The sequence below is a fragment of the Molothrus aeneus genome, chromosome 1 (genome assembly GCF_037042795.1).
Source record: "Molothrus aeneus isolate 106 chromosome 1, BPBGC_Maene_1.0, whole genome shotgun sequence".
Lineage (NCBI taxonomy): Eukaryota > Metazoa > Chordata > Aves > Passeriformes > Icteridae > Molothrus > Molothrus aeneus.
This window is the reverse complement of record NC_089646.1, coordinates 136319644-136337868: the sequence shown is the minus strand read 5'-3', so window position 1 is coordinate 136337868 and position 18225 is coordinate 136319644. Positions and strand designations below refer to the sequence as shown.

General features: G+C 39.1%; 1 protein-coding gene across 4 annotated transcripts in view; it reads right to left on the bottom strand.

Moving 5' to 3' along the window:
• The window catches only part of ENPP2 (ectonucleotide pyrophosphatase/phosphodiesterase 2), a 72443-nt gene that overhangs the window by 30311 nt on the left and 23907 nt on the right, over nucleotides 1–18225 (bottom strand). For all 4 annotated transcript variants that reach the window (XM_066565803.1, XM_066565780.1, XM_066565787.1 and 1 more), the window contains exons 5-11: nucleotides 16228–16288; nucleotides 14870–14967; nucleotides 13783–13862; nucleotides 12447–12566; nucleotides 3852–3907; nucleotides 1620–1685; nucleotides 796–868 (exon numbers count right to left, since the gene is read on the bottom strand). In XM_066565803.1, coding sequence (XP_066421900.1) covers nucleotides 796–868; nucleotides 1620–1685; nucleotides 3852–3907; nucleotides 12447–12566; nucleotides 13783–13862; nucleotides 14870–14967; nucleotides 16228–16288 — 554 coding nt within the window. The remainder of the gene's footprint in view (nucleotides 1–795; nucleotides 869–1619; nucleotides 1686–3851; nucleotides 3908–12446; nucleotides 12567–13782; nucleotides 13863–14869; nucleotides 14968–16227; nucleotides 16289–18225) is intronic.

The following is an 18225-nucleotide window of genomic DNA, read 5'->3' as shown; positions in this document are numbered from 1 at the left end:
TTGGAAGTGCCAGATCCCAGCCACTCAAAGCAGGATATTTGGGTAGAGCATTTACTTTCCCTCCCTACATATCCCAGACAAGTACATTATCTCTAAGTCCTTGTCACCTGAACAGTGTTGTCAGGGGAAACAATGCCCATCAGTCCCAGCCAGCTACACAAAGTCAAAGAAGAGGTTAAACTACTGCAGAATGTTGCACATAATTTTTCATTAAAATGCCTTATGGTGGTTTAAAAGTTTTTCCAAACTCAACAGTATGGTCCTGAGGGAACATTATTGGAAAAGCTTTCTGAACCCCTGTGGGGCCTATATGAAACTGGAACTAGCAGCTTTTTATATTTCCTGACAGACTGGAATTATTACTTTGGCTACTGCTGGCTGTCAGCTTTAAAGAAAGCTTTTTTCTTCTCTACATTTTATCTCAATATTTTCTGTATTATATTTTAATTACTTTTCAGAAGGATAAACTGTTAGAGGAAAGTTAAATTATGTTGTTGCACACAAATATACTCCTGTCTTCACCAAATAAATCTTTCCATTTGCAATATTATATCACATCAAGAAATATCCTCCTGAAAGGCAGAGGCAGTTCTTTCTCCCAGAAGTGAATTTAAATTATAAATCCTTTAGAAGACAACTTTGTTTTCTCTGGCAGAGGGGAAGCATACTGCAGAAACAGGTGAAAACAAACTCGCTAAAAATGTTACTCCTGAGCAGCATCAATATTTTGGGGAGGGGAAAAAAAAGTATTAGAGACACCTGCTTTTTCTGTAGAAAAAAAAAATCTGTGCTAACCTCTGAGTTGAAAGGACCATATCTGTGGCCAGCAGCATCTGGTTGCTCAGAGTAGAAGGCATAAACATAAGGCCTGAAAAAAAGAAAGGTCTTGTTCAGGTTAGCTTTCCTTTGACAACACCACAAAAACACAGGCTAGCCAGGTCAAGTCAAACCGAGTCAGCTTTCCAATGAGACTTAGCTCTATGGAAAAGGAACTGTTTCTCAGTCACAGAATCCTACAATTATTTAGCAGTTTTCTGTTTCCATGGCATGATTAGTTGTTTTGCAAGAACACATGCAAGGAGGCACATGGGGTACCATCTGAGGACACATGCTCATTCTAAATCTTGGAGGAGAAATCCCAACAGCAGCTTGCCTAAGCCTTGCAGCAGCATGTGGGAACTTGTGCAGTAAAACCCACTCATAATTAAAATCTTAACATTTTCCTAGAGCTTGGTGTCCAGTTCTACAACTGCCATTGCCTGTAAGGTTTTAAAACCATATTAGGCTCAGTAGGATAAGAACAATGCAAGTTAATCCATGTAATTGCATGCTTCTTGATAAGAAATAAATTCATATCATACATTTATTTGGAAGAATCAACCTGCTGATGGTTAAAAGCTGATATGAAAAAACCCCAAAAAACCCAAACCAACAAACAAAAAACCCCCAAATCCCAAAGAACTCACACTAAGCACAAAAGCCAAACAAATCCTTAAATCAGTGATGGCTTGTAACAGACAAACATAAATTTCAGAATTAAATTTTTGCTTGCTCTTCCAGTTACTTATAAAGAGAAGGCAAACTAGCAGTTATCCAACAGCAGATAACAAGTGACTTACCTTTCATTGTCTGGAAGGGTTAACCACTGAAGTATTGTTAATATTCTGCGCTCATGGGGGATGACACTGGACCACAAAATACAAAGATATACCTTGTTATCATAGAATACAAAAAGCATCAACAAAATGCTTGCTATGAACTGAATTTAATATTAATATAATGTATCATAACAGCATATGATATGACTGAGAAGCATAATTTGCTTCTTTGTTGCTTAATACTGATTCTTAATTTGCAAGCAGAATCACATCAGATCTCCTGAATGTTTGCATACTCCAAAAGAAAGATGAATAAAAGTCTTCAAATGTAGTCAGAACTCAAAGCAGTAAATCTACCTCTTCAAGCAGGAGTGAATAAAAGATCCACTCTGGTGGCTTTAACCCAGATGAACCTTTATGTATGCTGCCATTGGATAGCTGGCATGGGTAAAATCTACTATATTGCTCACATCAGTACAGGTTTAAAAAACCACCCTGCTCTGGTAGTACTCCTTTTTCCTGTTTACAGACACTGGAAAAATTTCATTGCCTTAACAGTAGCCACTGAGGGCTAGGCTGGTGTGAATCAGAACAGAGCCATCTGAATCACCAGGCCAGCAGCACAGGGACTTGGACCCTGACAGCTCCTCACTCTGCAGAACAGACCCATCTCACTTTACTGTTTGTACAGTGCTTGCCATTCTCACTTGGCTGCTGAGGCCAAGTTCATGCTATGAGAATGACTAACCCTAGAAACTGTTAAAGTTCCAAATATCTCATCTTAGGAAAGCTCTGCAGGTCAGTGACCACATAGTCATTTTAATAGAATGGCACAGTCAGTCCAGAATCCTTTAGCTCAGGAGCAGAATCCCAAGGCAGGAATCAGACACCACCATCAGTCACCATAATGAACTGAATTCAGCACTATTTGGAAACCTCTGGCAAGAGAAATAGAGATGGCAGCAGCCATTTGCAAATGCCTTCATTTTTAATGCCGTGTAGACAAACAGTAGTCCTCAGTCTCCAGCTACATGGAGAACTTCGGGTTGTAAAAAACCATAAAAATAAGAATTTATTCTAAAATTTGCAAATAAGGCAAAAATCTTAAACTGGAATAATGATTTTGGATACTGTCCAACTTTTATGTTCTTATTACTTGTGCAGTATGAAAAAAAGAAAATCCATTAGTTCAATTAACTCATTTCTGACTAAAATGTTTTGAAAATTCTATTTTCCTGAAAAAGTCTGCCTGAAAATTCTCCCAAAAATATTCTGTGCACCGAATGAAATAATACAGCTTTAAGACATATATATTTCAATCATACATAAATTGGCTGCCTCACTCCCTTCCTAGTACCATTCATACAACCTATCCTTAGCCACCTTTTTTACATTTTGTATCCCCAAGCATGCATTGGCCAGGGTGCTTATGTAGACTATTTAGCTATAGTTTAGTTTGTAGAGCACCACAGTGGAACTCTGTCAGATTTCATCTTGCAAGCCTAAACCTATCATCAGCTTGTGGTGTATTTTATTATTCCCTCCACATGCTTTATGATATTTAGAACAGTAAACCATACTATTTCTAAAGGAATCACAAAGGAAAAATAGTCAAATCCCCTTATTATTTCAGTCTTGTAGCATAAACATTGTCTTTGCTCCTGCAATCCTGCCAGAAGCTGTAATAGCTGATCTACATGAATTCCTCAAAAATTATCAAAATTCATTCATTTTTGGTTGTAAAGATATATTTTAGTGGGAATAAGGGAAAATAAGTTGACAAAATTGAACAAGAGAACAAACAGCAGAGATCCTCAAGGCTGCCTCTTAGGAAAGGGAAATTGGGTATCTTGCTCAAAGGACCAGACTGTATTGTAAAATGAATGAATCCGACCTTTAAATAAATTAGACTGGTGATGTCAAAAACATAAGAGGACAACAAGAGTCTTCCACACTCAGAGGACTAAGAAACATTGCTAGCAATACTGAGGAAGCAAAAAACCACACTTTGAAATGAAAGACAGCAATTTTTCACATAGGCACACATCTTTTCTTTATGCAACTCTTAAAAGTCAGTGCATGAATCTAAAGCAGCAAACAGTAGCATCAGCTTTGGTTATCAGAAACATTGCCCAAATAGAGGGTTACAAATAAAGTCTCCAACCTACCGAATTATTAGAGAAAGGAAAACAACTTAATAAATACTTATATTGAATTAATTCTGAATTATTAGTTTAAACAGAAGGTACTTACATAGACCAGAAGAACGTGCCAGCTTTCACCCCTTGCTTGGCTGCAGTAATCCAAATCTAATGAGGAAAATATAAGAGGATTAGAATGTGTTCAGATCTCTAATGACTTTCTGAAATCAAAAGAAAATGTTTTCAGGACACATTCTTCTACCCTGAGCCTAGAAGTGAAAATTGCAGTTTTCAGCTCAGCCCTAATTTGAAAACGAGGAGTGACAAACCTATGCAAACTCTGCAGCAGTGGGTTAGCTGCTGTGCTGTGGACTTTCACCCCTAAATCTCTATGTTGCTCTAATTAAAAGCACTAAGTTTCATGGTCAGGAATTCCTCCAGTATTTAATTTTGTTTTCAAAACCCAGCACTACTCATCTGACCCTTTTAGCATTCAGGTTTTGGAGGATACTCAGTTAGAAAGGAACATACCTTAACACTAATCAGCGTCTGCATAAATGTCCCTCTTCTCAGTATCCTACAATCAGTAACCATCAGCAGAAGACGTGTTAGAAGAGAGCACACAAAAAAGGCCACAGAGAGTGACACAGAGGTGTTAAGACTGCAGGGAGGGACACCTTCCTACACAGATGTTGAAGAACTTCTTGAGCTCACCCGATGGGGTGATTGCTGGGAATGGCCAAAAAATCTCCATGAAATTTTCAAACCCTTTTTCCAATCCTTCAAGTCCCTTGCATTTTTTCTAGCTATAAATCAGTTTGCAGTAGAAAGTTCTGCAATGTAGTCACACACTCCGTGAGTGCATTTTTAATTTTGCTTGGTTTAAAACCTGCTGGTTTTCAATGGGGTTAGGGTACCATTCTCATACTCCAAAACAGGTAATTAATCTTTTCTCTTCCACTTCTATACAACATTCATGATATTCCTCTCTATTCATTCCTTTTTAAACACAGGTTTGTTTGATCTTTCTCTAATGAAAGCTATACCACATACTCCTGGTTATCCTTACCACCCTCTTTCTCTCTTTTATCCTATGACTCTACACAAGGCAGGGGAATGAGAATGTTAGAAAATCAGAAAGATTCACAATCAAGGAAAGCAAGATATTTTTATAAATATCTTGGAAAGCAATATAAATATAAATATCAAGGAAAGCAAGATATGTTTATAGCTCTACAGAACTAAATTTCTCTTGCAAGGAACTATCCAAATTATCTCAAAACTCATTTCAAAAGTGGCAGTGTGTATAGAGCTAGATTATTTCCTCCCATTACCTATGCATACTGCAATGTATACACTTAATGAAGCTTTAAGACAAAATGTAGCTCACTTATGTAATAATTGCAGGTTTTTGTTTACTTTAAATCAACTCTTTAAAAATACAAAGTCCCTGTACCTTGCTCAAAGAGGCACTTATAAACTGTCATCTGGACATGCATCATTCAAATGTCATGCCTGAATTATTCACACATCAGTCTTAATTGAAATTGATTTGGCACAGTAATGAAAGATCATTTGCACAATGAGGCTATAGTTAAAAGCAATTAGATTTGGATATTGTAATGTTATTTATGGGAAAATTGGTCATATTTGCATTTCCATTGCCCTGGACACAACCTTTACCTCTCATCTTCTACTCCACCAAATCTGACTGGACTCAGTCCAATTAAATCAAGATTATATCTATAAAAGGTCATTTGTTTTCATTTTGTTCTAACTTTTTAGTAATGCTAGAAACCTCTTTTCCAGTGAAAACTACATCCAGAGTAACACTATAGAAAGGATGTTTTACTAAATACGTGCAGCAAGATCAGAAGCAGAATGGCCACGGGTTTGGAGCCCACTCTTTGTTTTCAGGTGCTTCTCCTGAAGGATCTGACTTCAGGCTCGGTTCATATTTACAAACACTCAAAAGCTGCCACCAAACAGCAAGTCCCCAAAACATCTCCCCCAGCCTCTGCAGCCCCAGCCTTGCACCAGCAGCATATGTTGCATAGTGACAATGATCAGAAAATGATGTGGCTGCACAGTAACTGCCAAAAAAAATGTTTTGAATTTATACTGGAATTTGGGGGTTATAGTTGAATATGGTTTTCAGTATCTCAGGATACTGAAGTTTGAATATCACAGGATACTAGCTCTGATGGGATGGGACAGAAGGATGTAAGTGAACAGGAAAGGAAGCGTGCCTACAACCCAGTGGCCATGTCACTCAGCCCACACACTGCAGTCAGAAGTATGATTGCAATGCAAGGATGCTTGTTTGTGCCACATAAATCAGCACATCAGGGTATATAACCAGCCTAGATACTGTCTAATTAAAGGCAGTTATTCATTACATATTCATTAGTGCCTCATGGTATTCACAGGTGAAAAAGGGCCCACACTTAAAGCAATTTCCTTTGCATTGCAGATTTATTCATAGAGAAAAGCCCAGTCCTGGCAGAGAAAGGTGGTCAAAGACACATTCAGCATGAAATGTGTGCCAGCTCCTACTGTTGTTATGCTCTGTCTTGCTCTACTTGGAGAACCATTTTCCCCACAACAGATTTTTCTTTGAAAATGTTTTTGTTCTTGCACATTCTAAATAATTTTGCAGATATCTTTGGGAAGGTACCAACAAGCTAAGTCCAGAGAATTCTGTGTTTGGATTTTACCATCTGCAAACTCTAGTTTGAATTCCTAGTACTTTGGTCCACACAGGCCCAAACTGTCCAGTCTGCCTGGCTGTCTAAATGAGACCAGCCAGTTTCAACCCTCAGCAGCTGAAGACATCCTGTGCTGCTCCTTACACAGCTGAATTCCCTTCTGACCCTGTGTGTTTTAGGCAGAGATTTTAAACACGTGCCAAAAGACACTCTCCCTCCAGTCAGGCAAGTAAAACACTTGTCATCCTGACAGATGAATAACTGGATCGTTGGTATCTCACCAAGTAGCCAGCACATGTGTGAGAAAGGTTGCTATATTTTTATTCTCATTGAGCATAGAGTGTTCTTCATCTGAAACAGCATGCACTGGGGTAATGCACATAAATGGAGATCGCTCCCAGTTGTGCAGTCCTAAAAGAAATAGGTGCAGCCTAAAGGCATTCAGCCTAAAGGCTTCAGAGAGGGAAGAGCTGCACCTGCCAGTATTTCACCTCAGGAATGCAGCCATTTACATTGGCATTAGCAGTTTAGATGAGTACATGTGTCTGCTGCACTTGAAATAAGATGAATAGCTAAGACAAGGATCTGTTGAAGTCAAAGATCAGCAAATCAAAGGGCCCCTATCTGTCTACAACATCTGAGTGAGTCTCAACGACACCATCCTGACTTTGGCAGGCAGATCCTGATTCAACTCAAACTTACATCAAATCACTACTGGACCTCTGCTCTCCTTTGTTTTTTAAGAGGAAGGGAAAAAAAACCCCAAAAAACAAACCAGCCAGCCCTTGATTTATTTAAATCCAAATTAAGAAAATACAACACTAGCACCACGGTACCTAAAACTGCTACTCAGCACTATGTTTGTGGATGTCTTTCAGCATGCAGAGAAGCAGCCATATCGAGGTGGAAGAATTTCTATTTGCATTGATCAAGCTCTAAATAAAATACTCATCATGTTTTGGAGTTGAGACACTGCTGATGCATCTAGCAGAGCCGTTTCTACTAGAGATACCTTTGTTACCCAGACCCCTTAATGGATAGGCAAAATTAGACAACGGACTGGAGCAACTGATGGGAGCACACAAGTTTATTTAGTACTTTGGTTACAGGATAATAACTTCAGTAGAATTGTTGGCAGCAAACTCTTACTGTAGTCTTACCACCAGTGAACACCTCTCACTGTCTAAGTTAAATTCATTGTCTTTCAAGGCAGTCTACAAGTTATGCAGGAGGGTGGGATAGAAAAAGGTTGCCAGATGCCCTCTCTACCTTGTCCATTCAAACCAGCTGAAATTAGGAAGTAAATAAGGGTTATTGTTCTGCAAGGTCAGTACCATTTGTGAGCTTATGCAATTCATTTGCCATACATAATTTTGTTGGGTTTAACTGTTAATATGTTAGAATTTTATAGTCAGCTGTTTAACCATGTCAAATGTCCTCTTCTGGTTTGCAGAGGGGACAAGCTTAATTGTATTGCAAACTTTATAAAGGACATACTTCTGAATTAATTTGCTTAAGCAGAGAGAAGGGGAATAAATATTTGAAAAATAATGACATCAACCACTCTACCTTCCTACCATCAAACCAACAATATCCAGCTTTTCCAATATAGAAAGACCTATTAAAATATGCAATCACAAATTCAAACCTAGTACACTGGCATGTGTCCCAAAAAGTAGTATACGTGCTTTCCTAGATATATATTAAACATATCCTGTAAGTTGAATCACTTTTATTTTTATATCCTTTGTGTTGAATGACTACAATTCTTCTCCATTACTTATGGATGAAAGTAGACAAGGCTAAGCAATAAGTTAGATGTCATATGGAACATGGAAGTCCCAGGTTCTCCCTTCTTCTTACTGCTAGACACATTTGCACACAGGTGTGCAAGCACTTAATCCAGAGTTATTCAAGATAGCTGTGGAATTTTCTTTGAAAACCTGCACAGAAAGTAGGACACCTCCCTGGTTTTAATCTTCCATGAGTAAACAAGAGCCCACAACTTCACAAAGGCTGACACATATTTGATGTGTCAGATGAATCAAAGGCTGATGTAGCAATGAGAAATCCCTCCCAGATCTAGGCAGAGGTGGGAAGGAGGAAATCACAGCATTTCCTAGTAAAGAAATGTGTACAAGACTGGTGCAAGCATGTAGAATTAATAACATTCCTGCACCATTTGCAATTTGTTCTGCCAACAAGGTAAAGTATGGAGTAGCCCCTTCCACACTTCTTACGTGACAGAAATGTTCTCCCAGACTTGGCAACTAAGCATTGCCTTTTTGCCCAGACAGAAGATTTTTGGTACAAGAAGTCTATTAAATATACAGAGTCCTGTTGCTTGTTCATGGCTCAAGCTGGATAAAAAGAAGTACTTATAAAACAGAATTACAGACATCTCTCCTTCTGCTTCCTCTACCAATCAACAAAGTGATTGCAAGACCTGTTCAGGATGGAAAGGCATATGACAGCATTCTGAAGCTCTGTCTGTAATTATTAGACAGACAAAACAACAAAATTCCAATAATGGTTTTATTCTAAATACTGATATATAAATTTGGATGAATCAGGAATATCAAGTTAAGATATAGCAGGGTGATGATAGCTAATGTCCACAGGCATACCTTGAAAACTACCAAGATAGTTTCACAACATGCTGTCTGATACCTAGGAATGTCATGGCCACGTTTAAGGATTAACATCTCAAGATAGGCCTTTTTTGAGGGTTGTAGTCTTTAAAAGGTTGATAGTGAATTTAAAGCTACATACAAGGCACCCTAAACATCCATCAATACTTTTATAATCATGATATTTCTGAAGTGAAGGACATCTTTTGGACCCAAACTCAAATGCAAGCCTGGTTACCTTGTGAAGGAGCCTCTCCGTCCCTGTTAACCAGCAGTTGTATACCTTGCCTCTTCTGACCTCAGAGAGGCTAATGGGTTATTTCTAAAGATCATGAAAGATCACTTTAAAAAACCCCAATATGTGTAGTGTAAGTTTAAACTCACTACATCAAACCAAGACATGGAAAACTAGTGCTTAACAGAAGCCAAAGACAGCTGGGGCCTAAATTTAGTGCCTAAAGTTACTTGGGATGAAAACAAGAATGTCAGTGTCATGAAAAATGAGCAGTAAACTTAGTTTCCCCCATGGGCCCTGATGCTCACCATTTCTGTGAGATGCTGTTGCAGTATGAGGAGTGGTTTTATGGCTGTTTCCTATGAAACACTTTTGTTTTGAAAACAAGGTTGTTTTAAGCTTATATAATAAATCAACATTGTATACTAAATCAGGAAGTCCCATAACCAGCTAGAGTACCCTGAAACACTTCCAAGCTACTTTCTCCCCCTTCTCCCTTTCCTAATGCTATTAATTTCTCATAATTCATGGAGTAAAAGCATCCAGATATTCATCTGCCAAATCCCACTGATGTCTGGGGTAATCTGGCTGTTTTTCAGCAAAAGACTGAGTATTAGAACAACTAAAGAAAGAAAGAAGGAAAGAAGGAAAGACCACCAAACCCCTCTATATTTTCATAGAGCCATACAGTAGGCCAGTTTCCAGGAGCAAGAAAATATTTCAGAAATTATCAACGTTAAATTACATTCTCTTCTAGGCATTTTAGCCATAATACAAAGCTGGGAATCGCAGACACTTTTTCTGCCTTTTTGCACAGAAAAATAGTAATTTCTTATCCTGTGCAAACCATATTCCACTCTGCAGGTTTTGAATACTTCAGTTTGAGACCCAGGACATAAAAAGAGCCAGCTGAATATGTGATATGACAGACAGGATTCCTTTGATACATAGACCAGGCATCCCTTTCTACCCCCTTAATTGAACTGTCTCATCTTTCAATGCCCAGCTATTTTGGGCAGTCTATGTCAATGTCATATTTAAAGAAAATTATAAAAAGGTATTAGAAGCTGACTGTATCTAACCAATATATAGACAGAGATAACTTCCTCTCTTATAAAAATCTGCAGTTCTCTTATCAAATGTGCAATTCTTGCACATGCAGAGAGAGTATAATTTATACCATATTTCTGCAAGAGATGTATCACCTCCTTATCCAGCTATTGTGGCCACTATATCAGATTTGCCCAATTTATGTGTTTCCCTCATATTATTGTGTATGGGGATTGAATTATAGTCCTTCCTCTGTGCATTTGCTTCCAATTTTCCTAAGACATGTCCAGTTTATTGCATGATTTGTGTGTTTCCTTTTTAACAATTTTTCAGAACAACTGGTTTATTTTATTATCCCTCCTTGGGTATGCAACACCCCCACACACACACGCCCCATCCTCTGAGGATTTCATCCAGCATAAGGTCACCCACTATTGCATAACTTCCTTGAACTCTTCTCAGATGAAATTTTTCATCCAGAAAATCTTTTATTCCCTGGAGTAGCATAGGTGTGGGAATTAACAATGTTCCTCACACAACATAGGAGGTGATGAAGTCTTCATAGACTTATATTGTACTTCTAAAATATCATATTTTAAAAGTACACACATTTGTACAAGCCCCAACAATTAGTTCTCCACTAACTCCTACCTAACCATGATTAAGGTAAGATGCAGAATTAAATTTGCAATGCAAAATTAAATTCCAACTGCTCTATGAGTTGTCACACAGCAGTTGAGCCACAGGATTATCTATGAGCTCAACTCCAGACTGGAGCAGGTTTTAACAGTGTGGCTCTGGCTGTAGCTGAGATAAAGAGGTTACACACTGCTGCTCTTTTGCTGCTCCTAGTTTTGATCCTGATTCCTTGCTTCCATCTGGAAAGGTAATAGCTATGTTCCTCAGCCTGTCTTCTCCTCACCACCCATGCCAAAAGCTAACCCAGGTCATAGCTAGCCAAGGGAGTGCCTACACTCACTGACAGGCTTTACAACAGCACAAATACCTCATTCTGCCTCAGCTACAGCCAGACACATCTGCCTGTTGCTCTAAATTGCCTTGTCTCACATTTTTTGAGGACCAAATGACTTGCAGACAGCACAGACACTTGCTAAGCCTACAACTGTCAGAATAACTCCCTTTAGCCTCTTGGGATATTTCTGTTTTAAGAGATTTGAGGGATGATATCGATCAATTCAGCAAACAGAAATGACAGATTATGGTGCTCTCAAACCCCTTCTGATTTCCTCACCTTTACCATCTCATTCTTTTGTGAGGTTAATTAATCAGAGAGCATTTCGAACCATAGTTCCCAAAGCAATCAGTGCAATGAAATGTGCATGCACCTTGGCTTCCTGCACTTAAAACTTACTGATTTGTTTACTTACAAAGCAAGCCACACAGCATGCACCAATGGGGAAAGTGAAGCAGAGGCAAAGGGACTGTCTTTGCTGTAGTAACACAGAATACTTGGAAGGACTCCATCTCCTTGCCTAGAATAAGGGTTCAGACCTAGACAAACCAAGTCCATCACTAACCTAAGAGACTGGACCAGCCTCTGCTGCTGTGCTCAAGGCAGAAATTAATTCTCAAGTTTCCACAGCCTCTGGAACAGTGTAACAGGAATCAGGTAACAGTGATTACTTGTGGACTTTAACAGTAATTATGAAATTATGCCATGCTATGCTGACAAAATATTTACACTAAAACTTCTCAAGAACATTACTAGGACAAAAACCTAGGAAACCCATAACGAAAAGGAAACATTATACCATAGTAACAAAATCACAGTGTTATACTGCTGCCTCAAGTGAGGGTTTTGTCCTAGCTATGTCTAATTTATACTTATCAGTGCAAGGACCTTTCCATAGTCAATGGATTTATTATTCTGAAAAGCAAAAGCCAACTCAAAACATTGCATTAAACTGATAGACAGAGGGCCACGCCAGGGGGGAGGGGGTAGGGATTAGGTACAAATTGTTCACATATGGTTTTTTTAATTATTATTATTGGCTATGTTCCACAGCACAGGGGGAGGGGAGAAAAGGGAGGAAGAAAAAAGTAGGAGGGAATTTGAAACTTACTGGTTGACCTCCCCACCATCTGTGATTGAATTTCTCTCGCCCTCGAAGACTGAAGCTGGCATCAAACACTGGGTCATACATCGAATTGCCAACAATCCCATGTGATTCAGGATAGAGTCCCTTTGTGCAGAAGTAGATTAATTAGTAAAACTCTAATGCACACAAGTGCAGTGCTTCCTAGCTATCTGAAAGTACCACTAAATTATTTTAAAATAAGTATCTTTGTAACTACATAATGGAAAATATTTTTACTTTCAGATAAGTAGATTTAAATCTGGCTGTAGTAATGAAAGCAGTAAGAGATGATTGAATTGTGCTAAAAAAATAAACTCCTGTTACTCAATACTTTCAAGTTTTTCACACTGTTTAAAAGTTAGTTTGAGGTCATCAAAGAAAAAGTATATATGTATAAAAAAAAGATCTGTTTGTACTTTCAGTTCTTCTTTATGAATGCCCTTTCTGGACACAGTAATTCATTCTCTGGTTGCAAGAGTAACACTTAGCATTTCCATTTTTTACTATTTTTATCTTCATGACTGCTTCTGTTAGATAAATTATTTCCAAGAAAAAAAAATTGAGGTAGATCACCCAAAGCCATGGCTTTATACCATAATTTGTCCCACAGTAAAAGCAATTCAGAGAGAAGAGCAGAAAATTCCTTTCTCTGGGCCCTCTCCCCTCCCAACCTATTCTTTCTCCATATGCTCCTGTCTCATCCATTTAAACATTTGTGCAGTCAGTGGCTGTGCAAAAAAAAAAAAAAAAAAAGGGAAAAAAATTTCAGCTGCAGGTGGAGAGTCCCCTATGGCAGCTTTTGGAGCACTATTAGTGTCACACAGGTGTGGGGACAGCCTGGCTGCCAGCCCTGCCACCACAGCACAGCGAAGGCTCCTCTCTCTGCATGGCCAGACACTCAGCAGCTGCACGCTGCCCCCCTGACTCCGACTGCTCCAGCAGAGAAACAACTGCTGGTTGTGTTCAGGGCAGCATTGCAGGGGTGGGTTTTTTCCCCCTAGGAAAACTTTGACCTGTAATTATGCAGCAGTACAAATAACTGCAAAAGCAGACACAAGAAAGCATAGGAAAGCTGTGACAGTTGACAGTGTATAGTGGGGAGATACAATCCATTTCACCACTTCAAAATAAAAGAAAATACTTAAATACTTTTTCTTCAAAATGAAGAAAATACTTAACATAAATAAATACCAAAAAGCATGGACAATGTAACAGTTGCACACATATATATATATTTTTTTTTTAAACCTTGCTTCCCATAACACATATTTCTACTCCAGTGCAACATTTTATCATAAAAAAATCCTTCCCAGGGACTTACAGTAGCAAGGGTGTACAAGTTGGGGAATGTTTTTGTAGGGTAAACAGGTCGCATATAAGGAGAATGTGTACCACAAGATCCTGAAAAATCAAATGCAAATGTGAGGAAGCAAAGCTCTTAGACATGGAAAACCAAACAAGAGAAAGTGATTTCTGTGACTCAAAATGATGCAGAAACTAGTTAAATTTTAACTAATTTGAATGAACTTTCTGCTGCTTAACAGCAGTCAGCAGTAAGGGCAGTAGTAAATCTATTCATGCACTCTTTGTACTTCACAACTGACAATTGAAATAATGCCTCCAGATGACTACAGAACCAGCTATATTCCCATAGATTGTTTTTTTTTCCTGAGATAGTCTCCATCTGGAGTCATTGGAAGTGTCTTTATACTTAAAACAACATGAGACAACACAGGTTTATTTTAAGTAATAAATACACCAAAGCTGCAGTTTCACACTGGGCTTTGTGGCCTCAGCACCCCCCCCCCCCCATCATGGAATCATTTAGGCTGGAAAAGACTTTCAAGATCATTGAACCAACCATAGTTGGCTACACAGGGGAAAAAACCCCAACATATTTCAAGGGTACAGGAACACACAAACCACCATGCTGTACAGAGAGGCTCAAATATTCAGTGCACCCAGTCCTCCACAAACCCATGGGGATGCCCATTGCCAGGAGGATGAGTGCAGGGCATGTTTTCATCCAGTTACCAGGCATCCAAGTACAGCTTCTGCAGCCACTTATCCATACTTCTGACATTTCTGAACCAAGTGGAAAATTTTGTGGGCACCTACCAACTAGCCTGTAAGCATGTATATGTATCATGTACTAAAGATGAACTTCTTTGCTGACAGAACCACATAAAGGTCACTGATTCTGAGCAGCCTTTCCCAAAGCAGCAGCTGGGAATAATGTGCTGCATTATTCAGGGTGTTTTCAAGTCACCAGTAGATACCACCTAATTTAAAGGGGACTTCTGCCATTTCATCTCCATGCTGACCCTTCTGTTGCTCAACAAACAAAGAAAGCAATTGAGCTGCAGGAGACTGTCTTTCATTTATTGACAGAAAATACAGGTACTCACTCAGTTTTTCAATATTGGGCATGACCTTGTTCCCCTTCTTCATATATGATGCACGGAAACCATCCACAGAAAAGATGATCAAAGGAGGACGAACAAAGCTAAAGAAAAAAACAGCAGGAATATAAAGCAGCATTTCAAAATTTTAGTTTTTTTTAATTTCCACTTGCTCACTGAGCCTCTAGGAAATCCAGAAGTTCAGTTATTGTATAAACTATATACCTACAGTCTTTTACACACTTAACAGATCATGAGAAACTGATAATCCTGACACTTAGTAACAGCCAGTGCTCACTCACAGCCAGTGAAAGGGCTGATATCCAACATAAAAGACATCTTCCCTGAGCTGAAAAGATATAACCCATAAAGGCAAATGCTTATAGAAGGTGATGGAGAAGGAAATTTACCATGCACAAGTACTGAGTCCAGCACACAATCTCTAGTTAAAAACCACGTCTCATGATTGTTGGTCTTCTTTCTCAAACATAAGTCCATGGGGCATTTGGAGCATACTCTGTGAGGCACAGTTCATTCTAACATACTAAAGATGACAGTATTTCTTATCACTTTATTACTTTTTGAATTTACTACTGCTATTGAAAGTCAAGTCCAAGCAGGCAGATACATGCCATGGATGGACACACCTGGACTTTTAATGTCATCTGCTGCAGGGATTAGCAGCTGTCACTGTCACTAGGAGAAGCATCTCCAAACTATCCTCCCAACAGCACAGGCTGAGCTGCAACCCAACACAGCACCAGAGCAGATGCTTTCCTTTGGGGATAATAGTGAGACAAATGGTTTCAAAAGTTACTTACTTTCTCCATATTACTCATATGCTCAAGTTCCTCACTAAGTCTGTACCCCACTGCAGTTTAGAAATCCTTTCATTTAAGGGCATAATGCTAAAAGTACAAAATTATACTTAAAAAAACAAATGAACGGCCTGAACTGTGCTCACGTATGGCTTAACCTGAATTTTACTGAAAGCAGAACAGCCTAGGCCTTTCCACTGACTTCAGAGGAGTCTGGCTACCTTCCCTCTGCACGTAAGTGAGGCAGGCAAACCCAGCAGCAGGTGATTGAAGACCAAGAGTTCAATATCATCCACCACTACTCATCCAGCAGCACAAAGGCAAATGCATGACAATATTATGAGCTTAAATAAAGGCAAATACATTACAGTATTATGAGCCTAACTTTAGAAATGGTGAAGCCCAGGAAAGCATCCAACCCACAGTTATTCAGCCTGCATGACAGAGCCAGTGCAGAAATGTGATGGGCAGAGGTCCAAGGCAGAGCTGGGGACCACTGGCTTTGCTGCATTTGCCTTTCCAGATGCAAGCAAAACAAACACTTACCCTGCTGGACATTCAGGAGTCTTTATCTCTTCACAGTCATCATCCACCCAGTGGGTTTCTCCTACCAGAAAATTCACATTGGAGTTTCAAAAAACAAAAAAATACAAAATTTGTGGATACAGCTACAGGTTTCACAGAAAATATATGTAAAAAAATAAAGTCTAGCTCCAGTTAATGGACTGACTTGTCATACTTCCCATGAGTAATGAGAATGTCTTTTCACAAAGCTGAACAAGTGACCTGGTTATATTCTATTCAACAAAAATATCCAAACTAGCACTTCTACAAGAAGCTCTTAAAACTGGAGTTAAAAGTGTCCTTTTGACTGCAGGAGACAGTGGTAATGCTTTAGGCACAGTGGTCATCTATTTAATTTTTTTTTTAATTTTTGATCTGTCAAAAACAGGTAGTGCTGCTTCTGTGTGTGAATTCCCACCCTCCTACCATCAGTTCTCATGGCTCCATGAGCTGATTCAGCTGTCTAAAGGCATAGAACAAAATTCATTCTGGGGAAGCAAAACAACTCTAAATAGTTTCCAGCTGGCTTAGAGAGGGGATCAGCTCATGGATCAGGTGAGACTCAAGCTAAAAAAAGCATTAAATACTCTTTCAGAGCTACATTAGTTGAAATTACTTTGTGTAATCAACTATTTTCTTAAGGTTTTCACTGATGAATGCTGTCTATAGAGTGGCTCATAGTGGCTCATGACTTGCATTTTTACAGATCAGTTGAAAAAAACCAAATTATTAACTAACAACCCTACTTTCTGAACCTGGCACTTATAGAGGAACTGCAATTCAATTAAAAGAATGAAACAAAAAACATCATAGAAAAGACATGCTGGAAATGTGTGCTGCAGCAATTCCAACTGACCATGACAGGAGGTGGATGGACAATTTCCAAGGGAAAAAAAAAAACCCAACACACTATCCTCAGATGTGCAAAGGCACAAATAAAGAGGAAACACTGTTCTCACATAAAGCTTAGTCATGTCAGAGTTCCAGGGTTGATGATATAATTTGTTATTACCCAATTAAATGAAGATTATGTGCATTAAAGCTAGAGACACTAATTCCTCTGTTTTGACCCCTGTGAGAGGAAGCTCACAAAAAAGGCAGGAACTGGAATCTATACCAGTATTCAAGTGATCTCAGCTTCTGGTTTATTTGGGAAGGGGAAGGACAATCTACAGGGATTTGTTGAAAAATACACACTCCATTTGGATTCCCAACAGCAAAACACAAGTAAACAAAAAGGCCCATTTTCACTGTATGGATGGATCTGGACAATTACAATTTTGTGAACACATGCATTTGTCCAAAAATGTGAAACAATTTCAAACTGTAACCCTTGCCCCTGCAAAGTTAATGAATGAAAAAAAACCTAAGAACTAGGTGAAATACAAAAGCAAAAACCAGTAGAACTCATTACCAAGGACCAGAAGGCCTGCTGTCCATGGCAGACACAATAGACAGGCATCCACGCTCTAAAAGAGCAGAGCAGTGGATGAAAATAAAGTCCTCAAAGCCCATCCACCCGCCAGGCAACGCGGGCTGTTCTGCAGCCATGGTGTGTCATGGTCACCTGAAGCCCAGCAATAGCCCTTGCAACTCCTCTTCCACAAGAAACAGAGCCTGCAGATATTAGGCCAAGTGGTTTGAGCAGGAGCTTTTGTGGTGGGGGTGGAGAGAGGTCTTTGGGACAGAGATAACATATCTAGGAATGCTCCGTTCCTTCTCGGATCATTAGATACCCCTGCACTCCCTGTGATGGAGAAAAACGAATCTGAGCACTTTAGAGCTTTGCTTTAAACTCTTCTTCACCCACCTCCACCTCTTCTCTTCCGACCATTACCTCTACAGGCAAAGATAACATCCTTCAACCTATTATTTACCTCTGCTAGTGCCCAGAAATTTAAAAATGCGATTCCCCACTTCCCCCACCTCCTAAAAAAAAAAAAAAATCAAAGCAAAACAAGGAGAGTTCCTCCTTTAGAT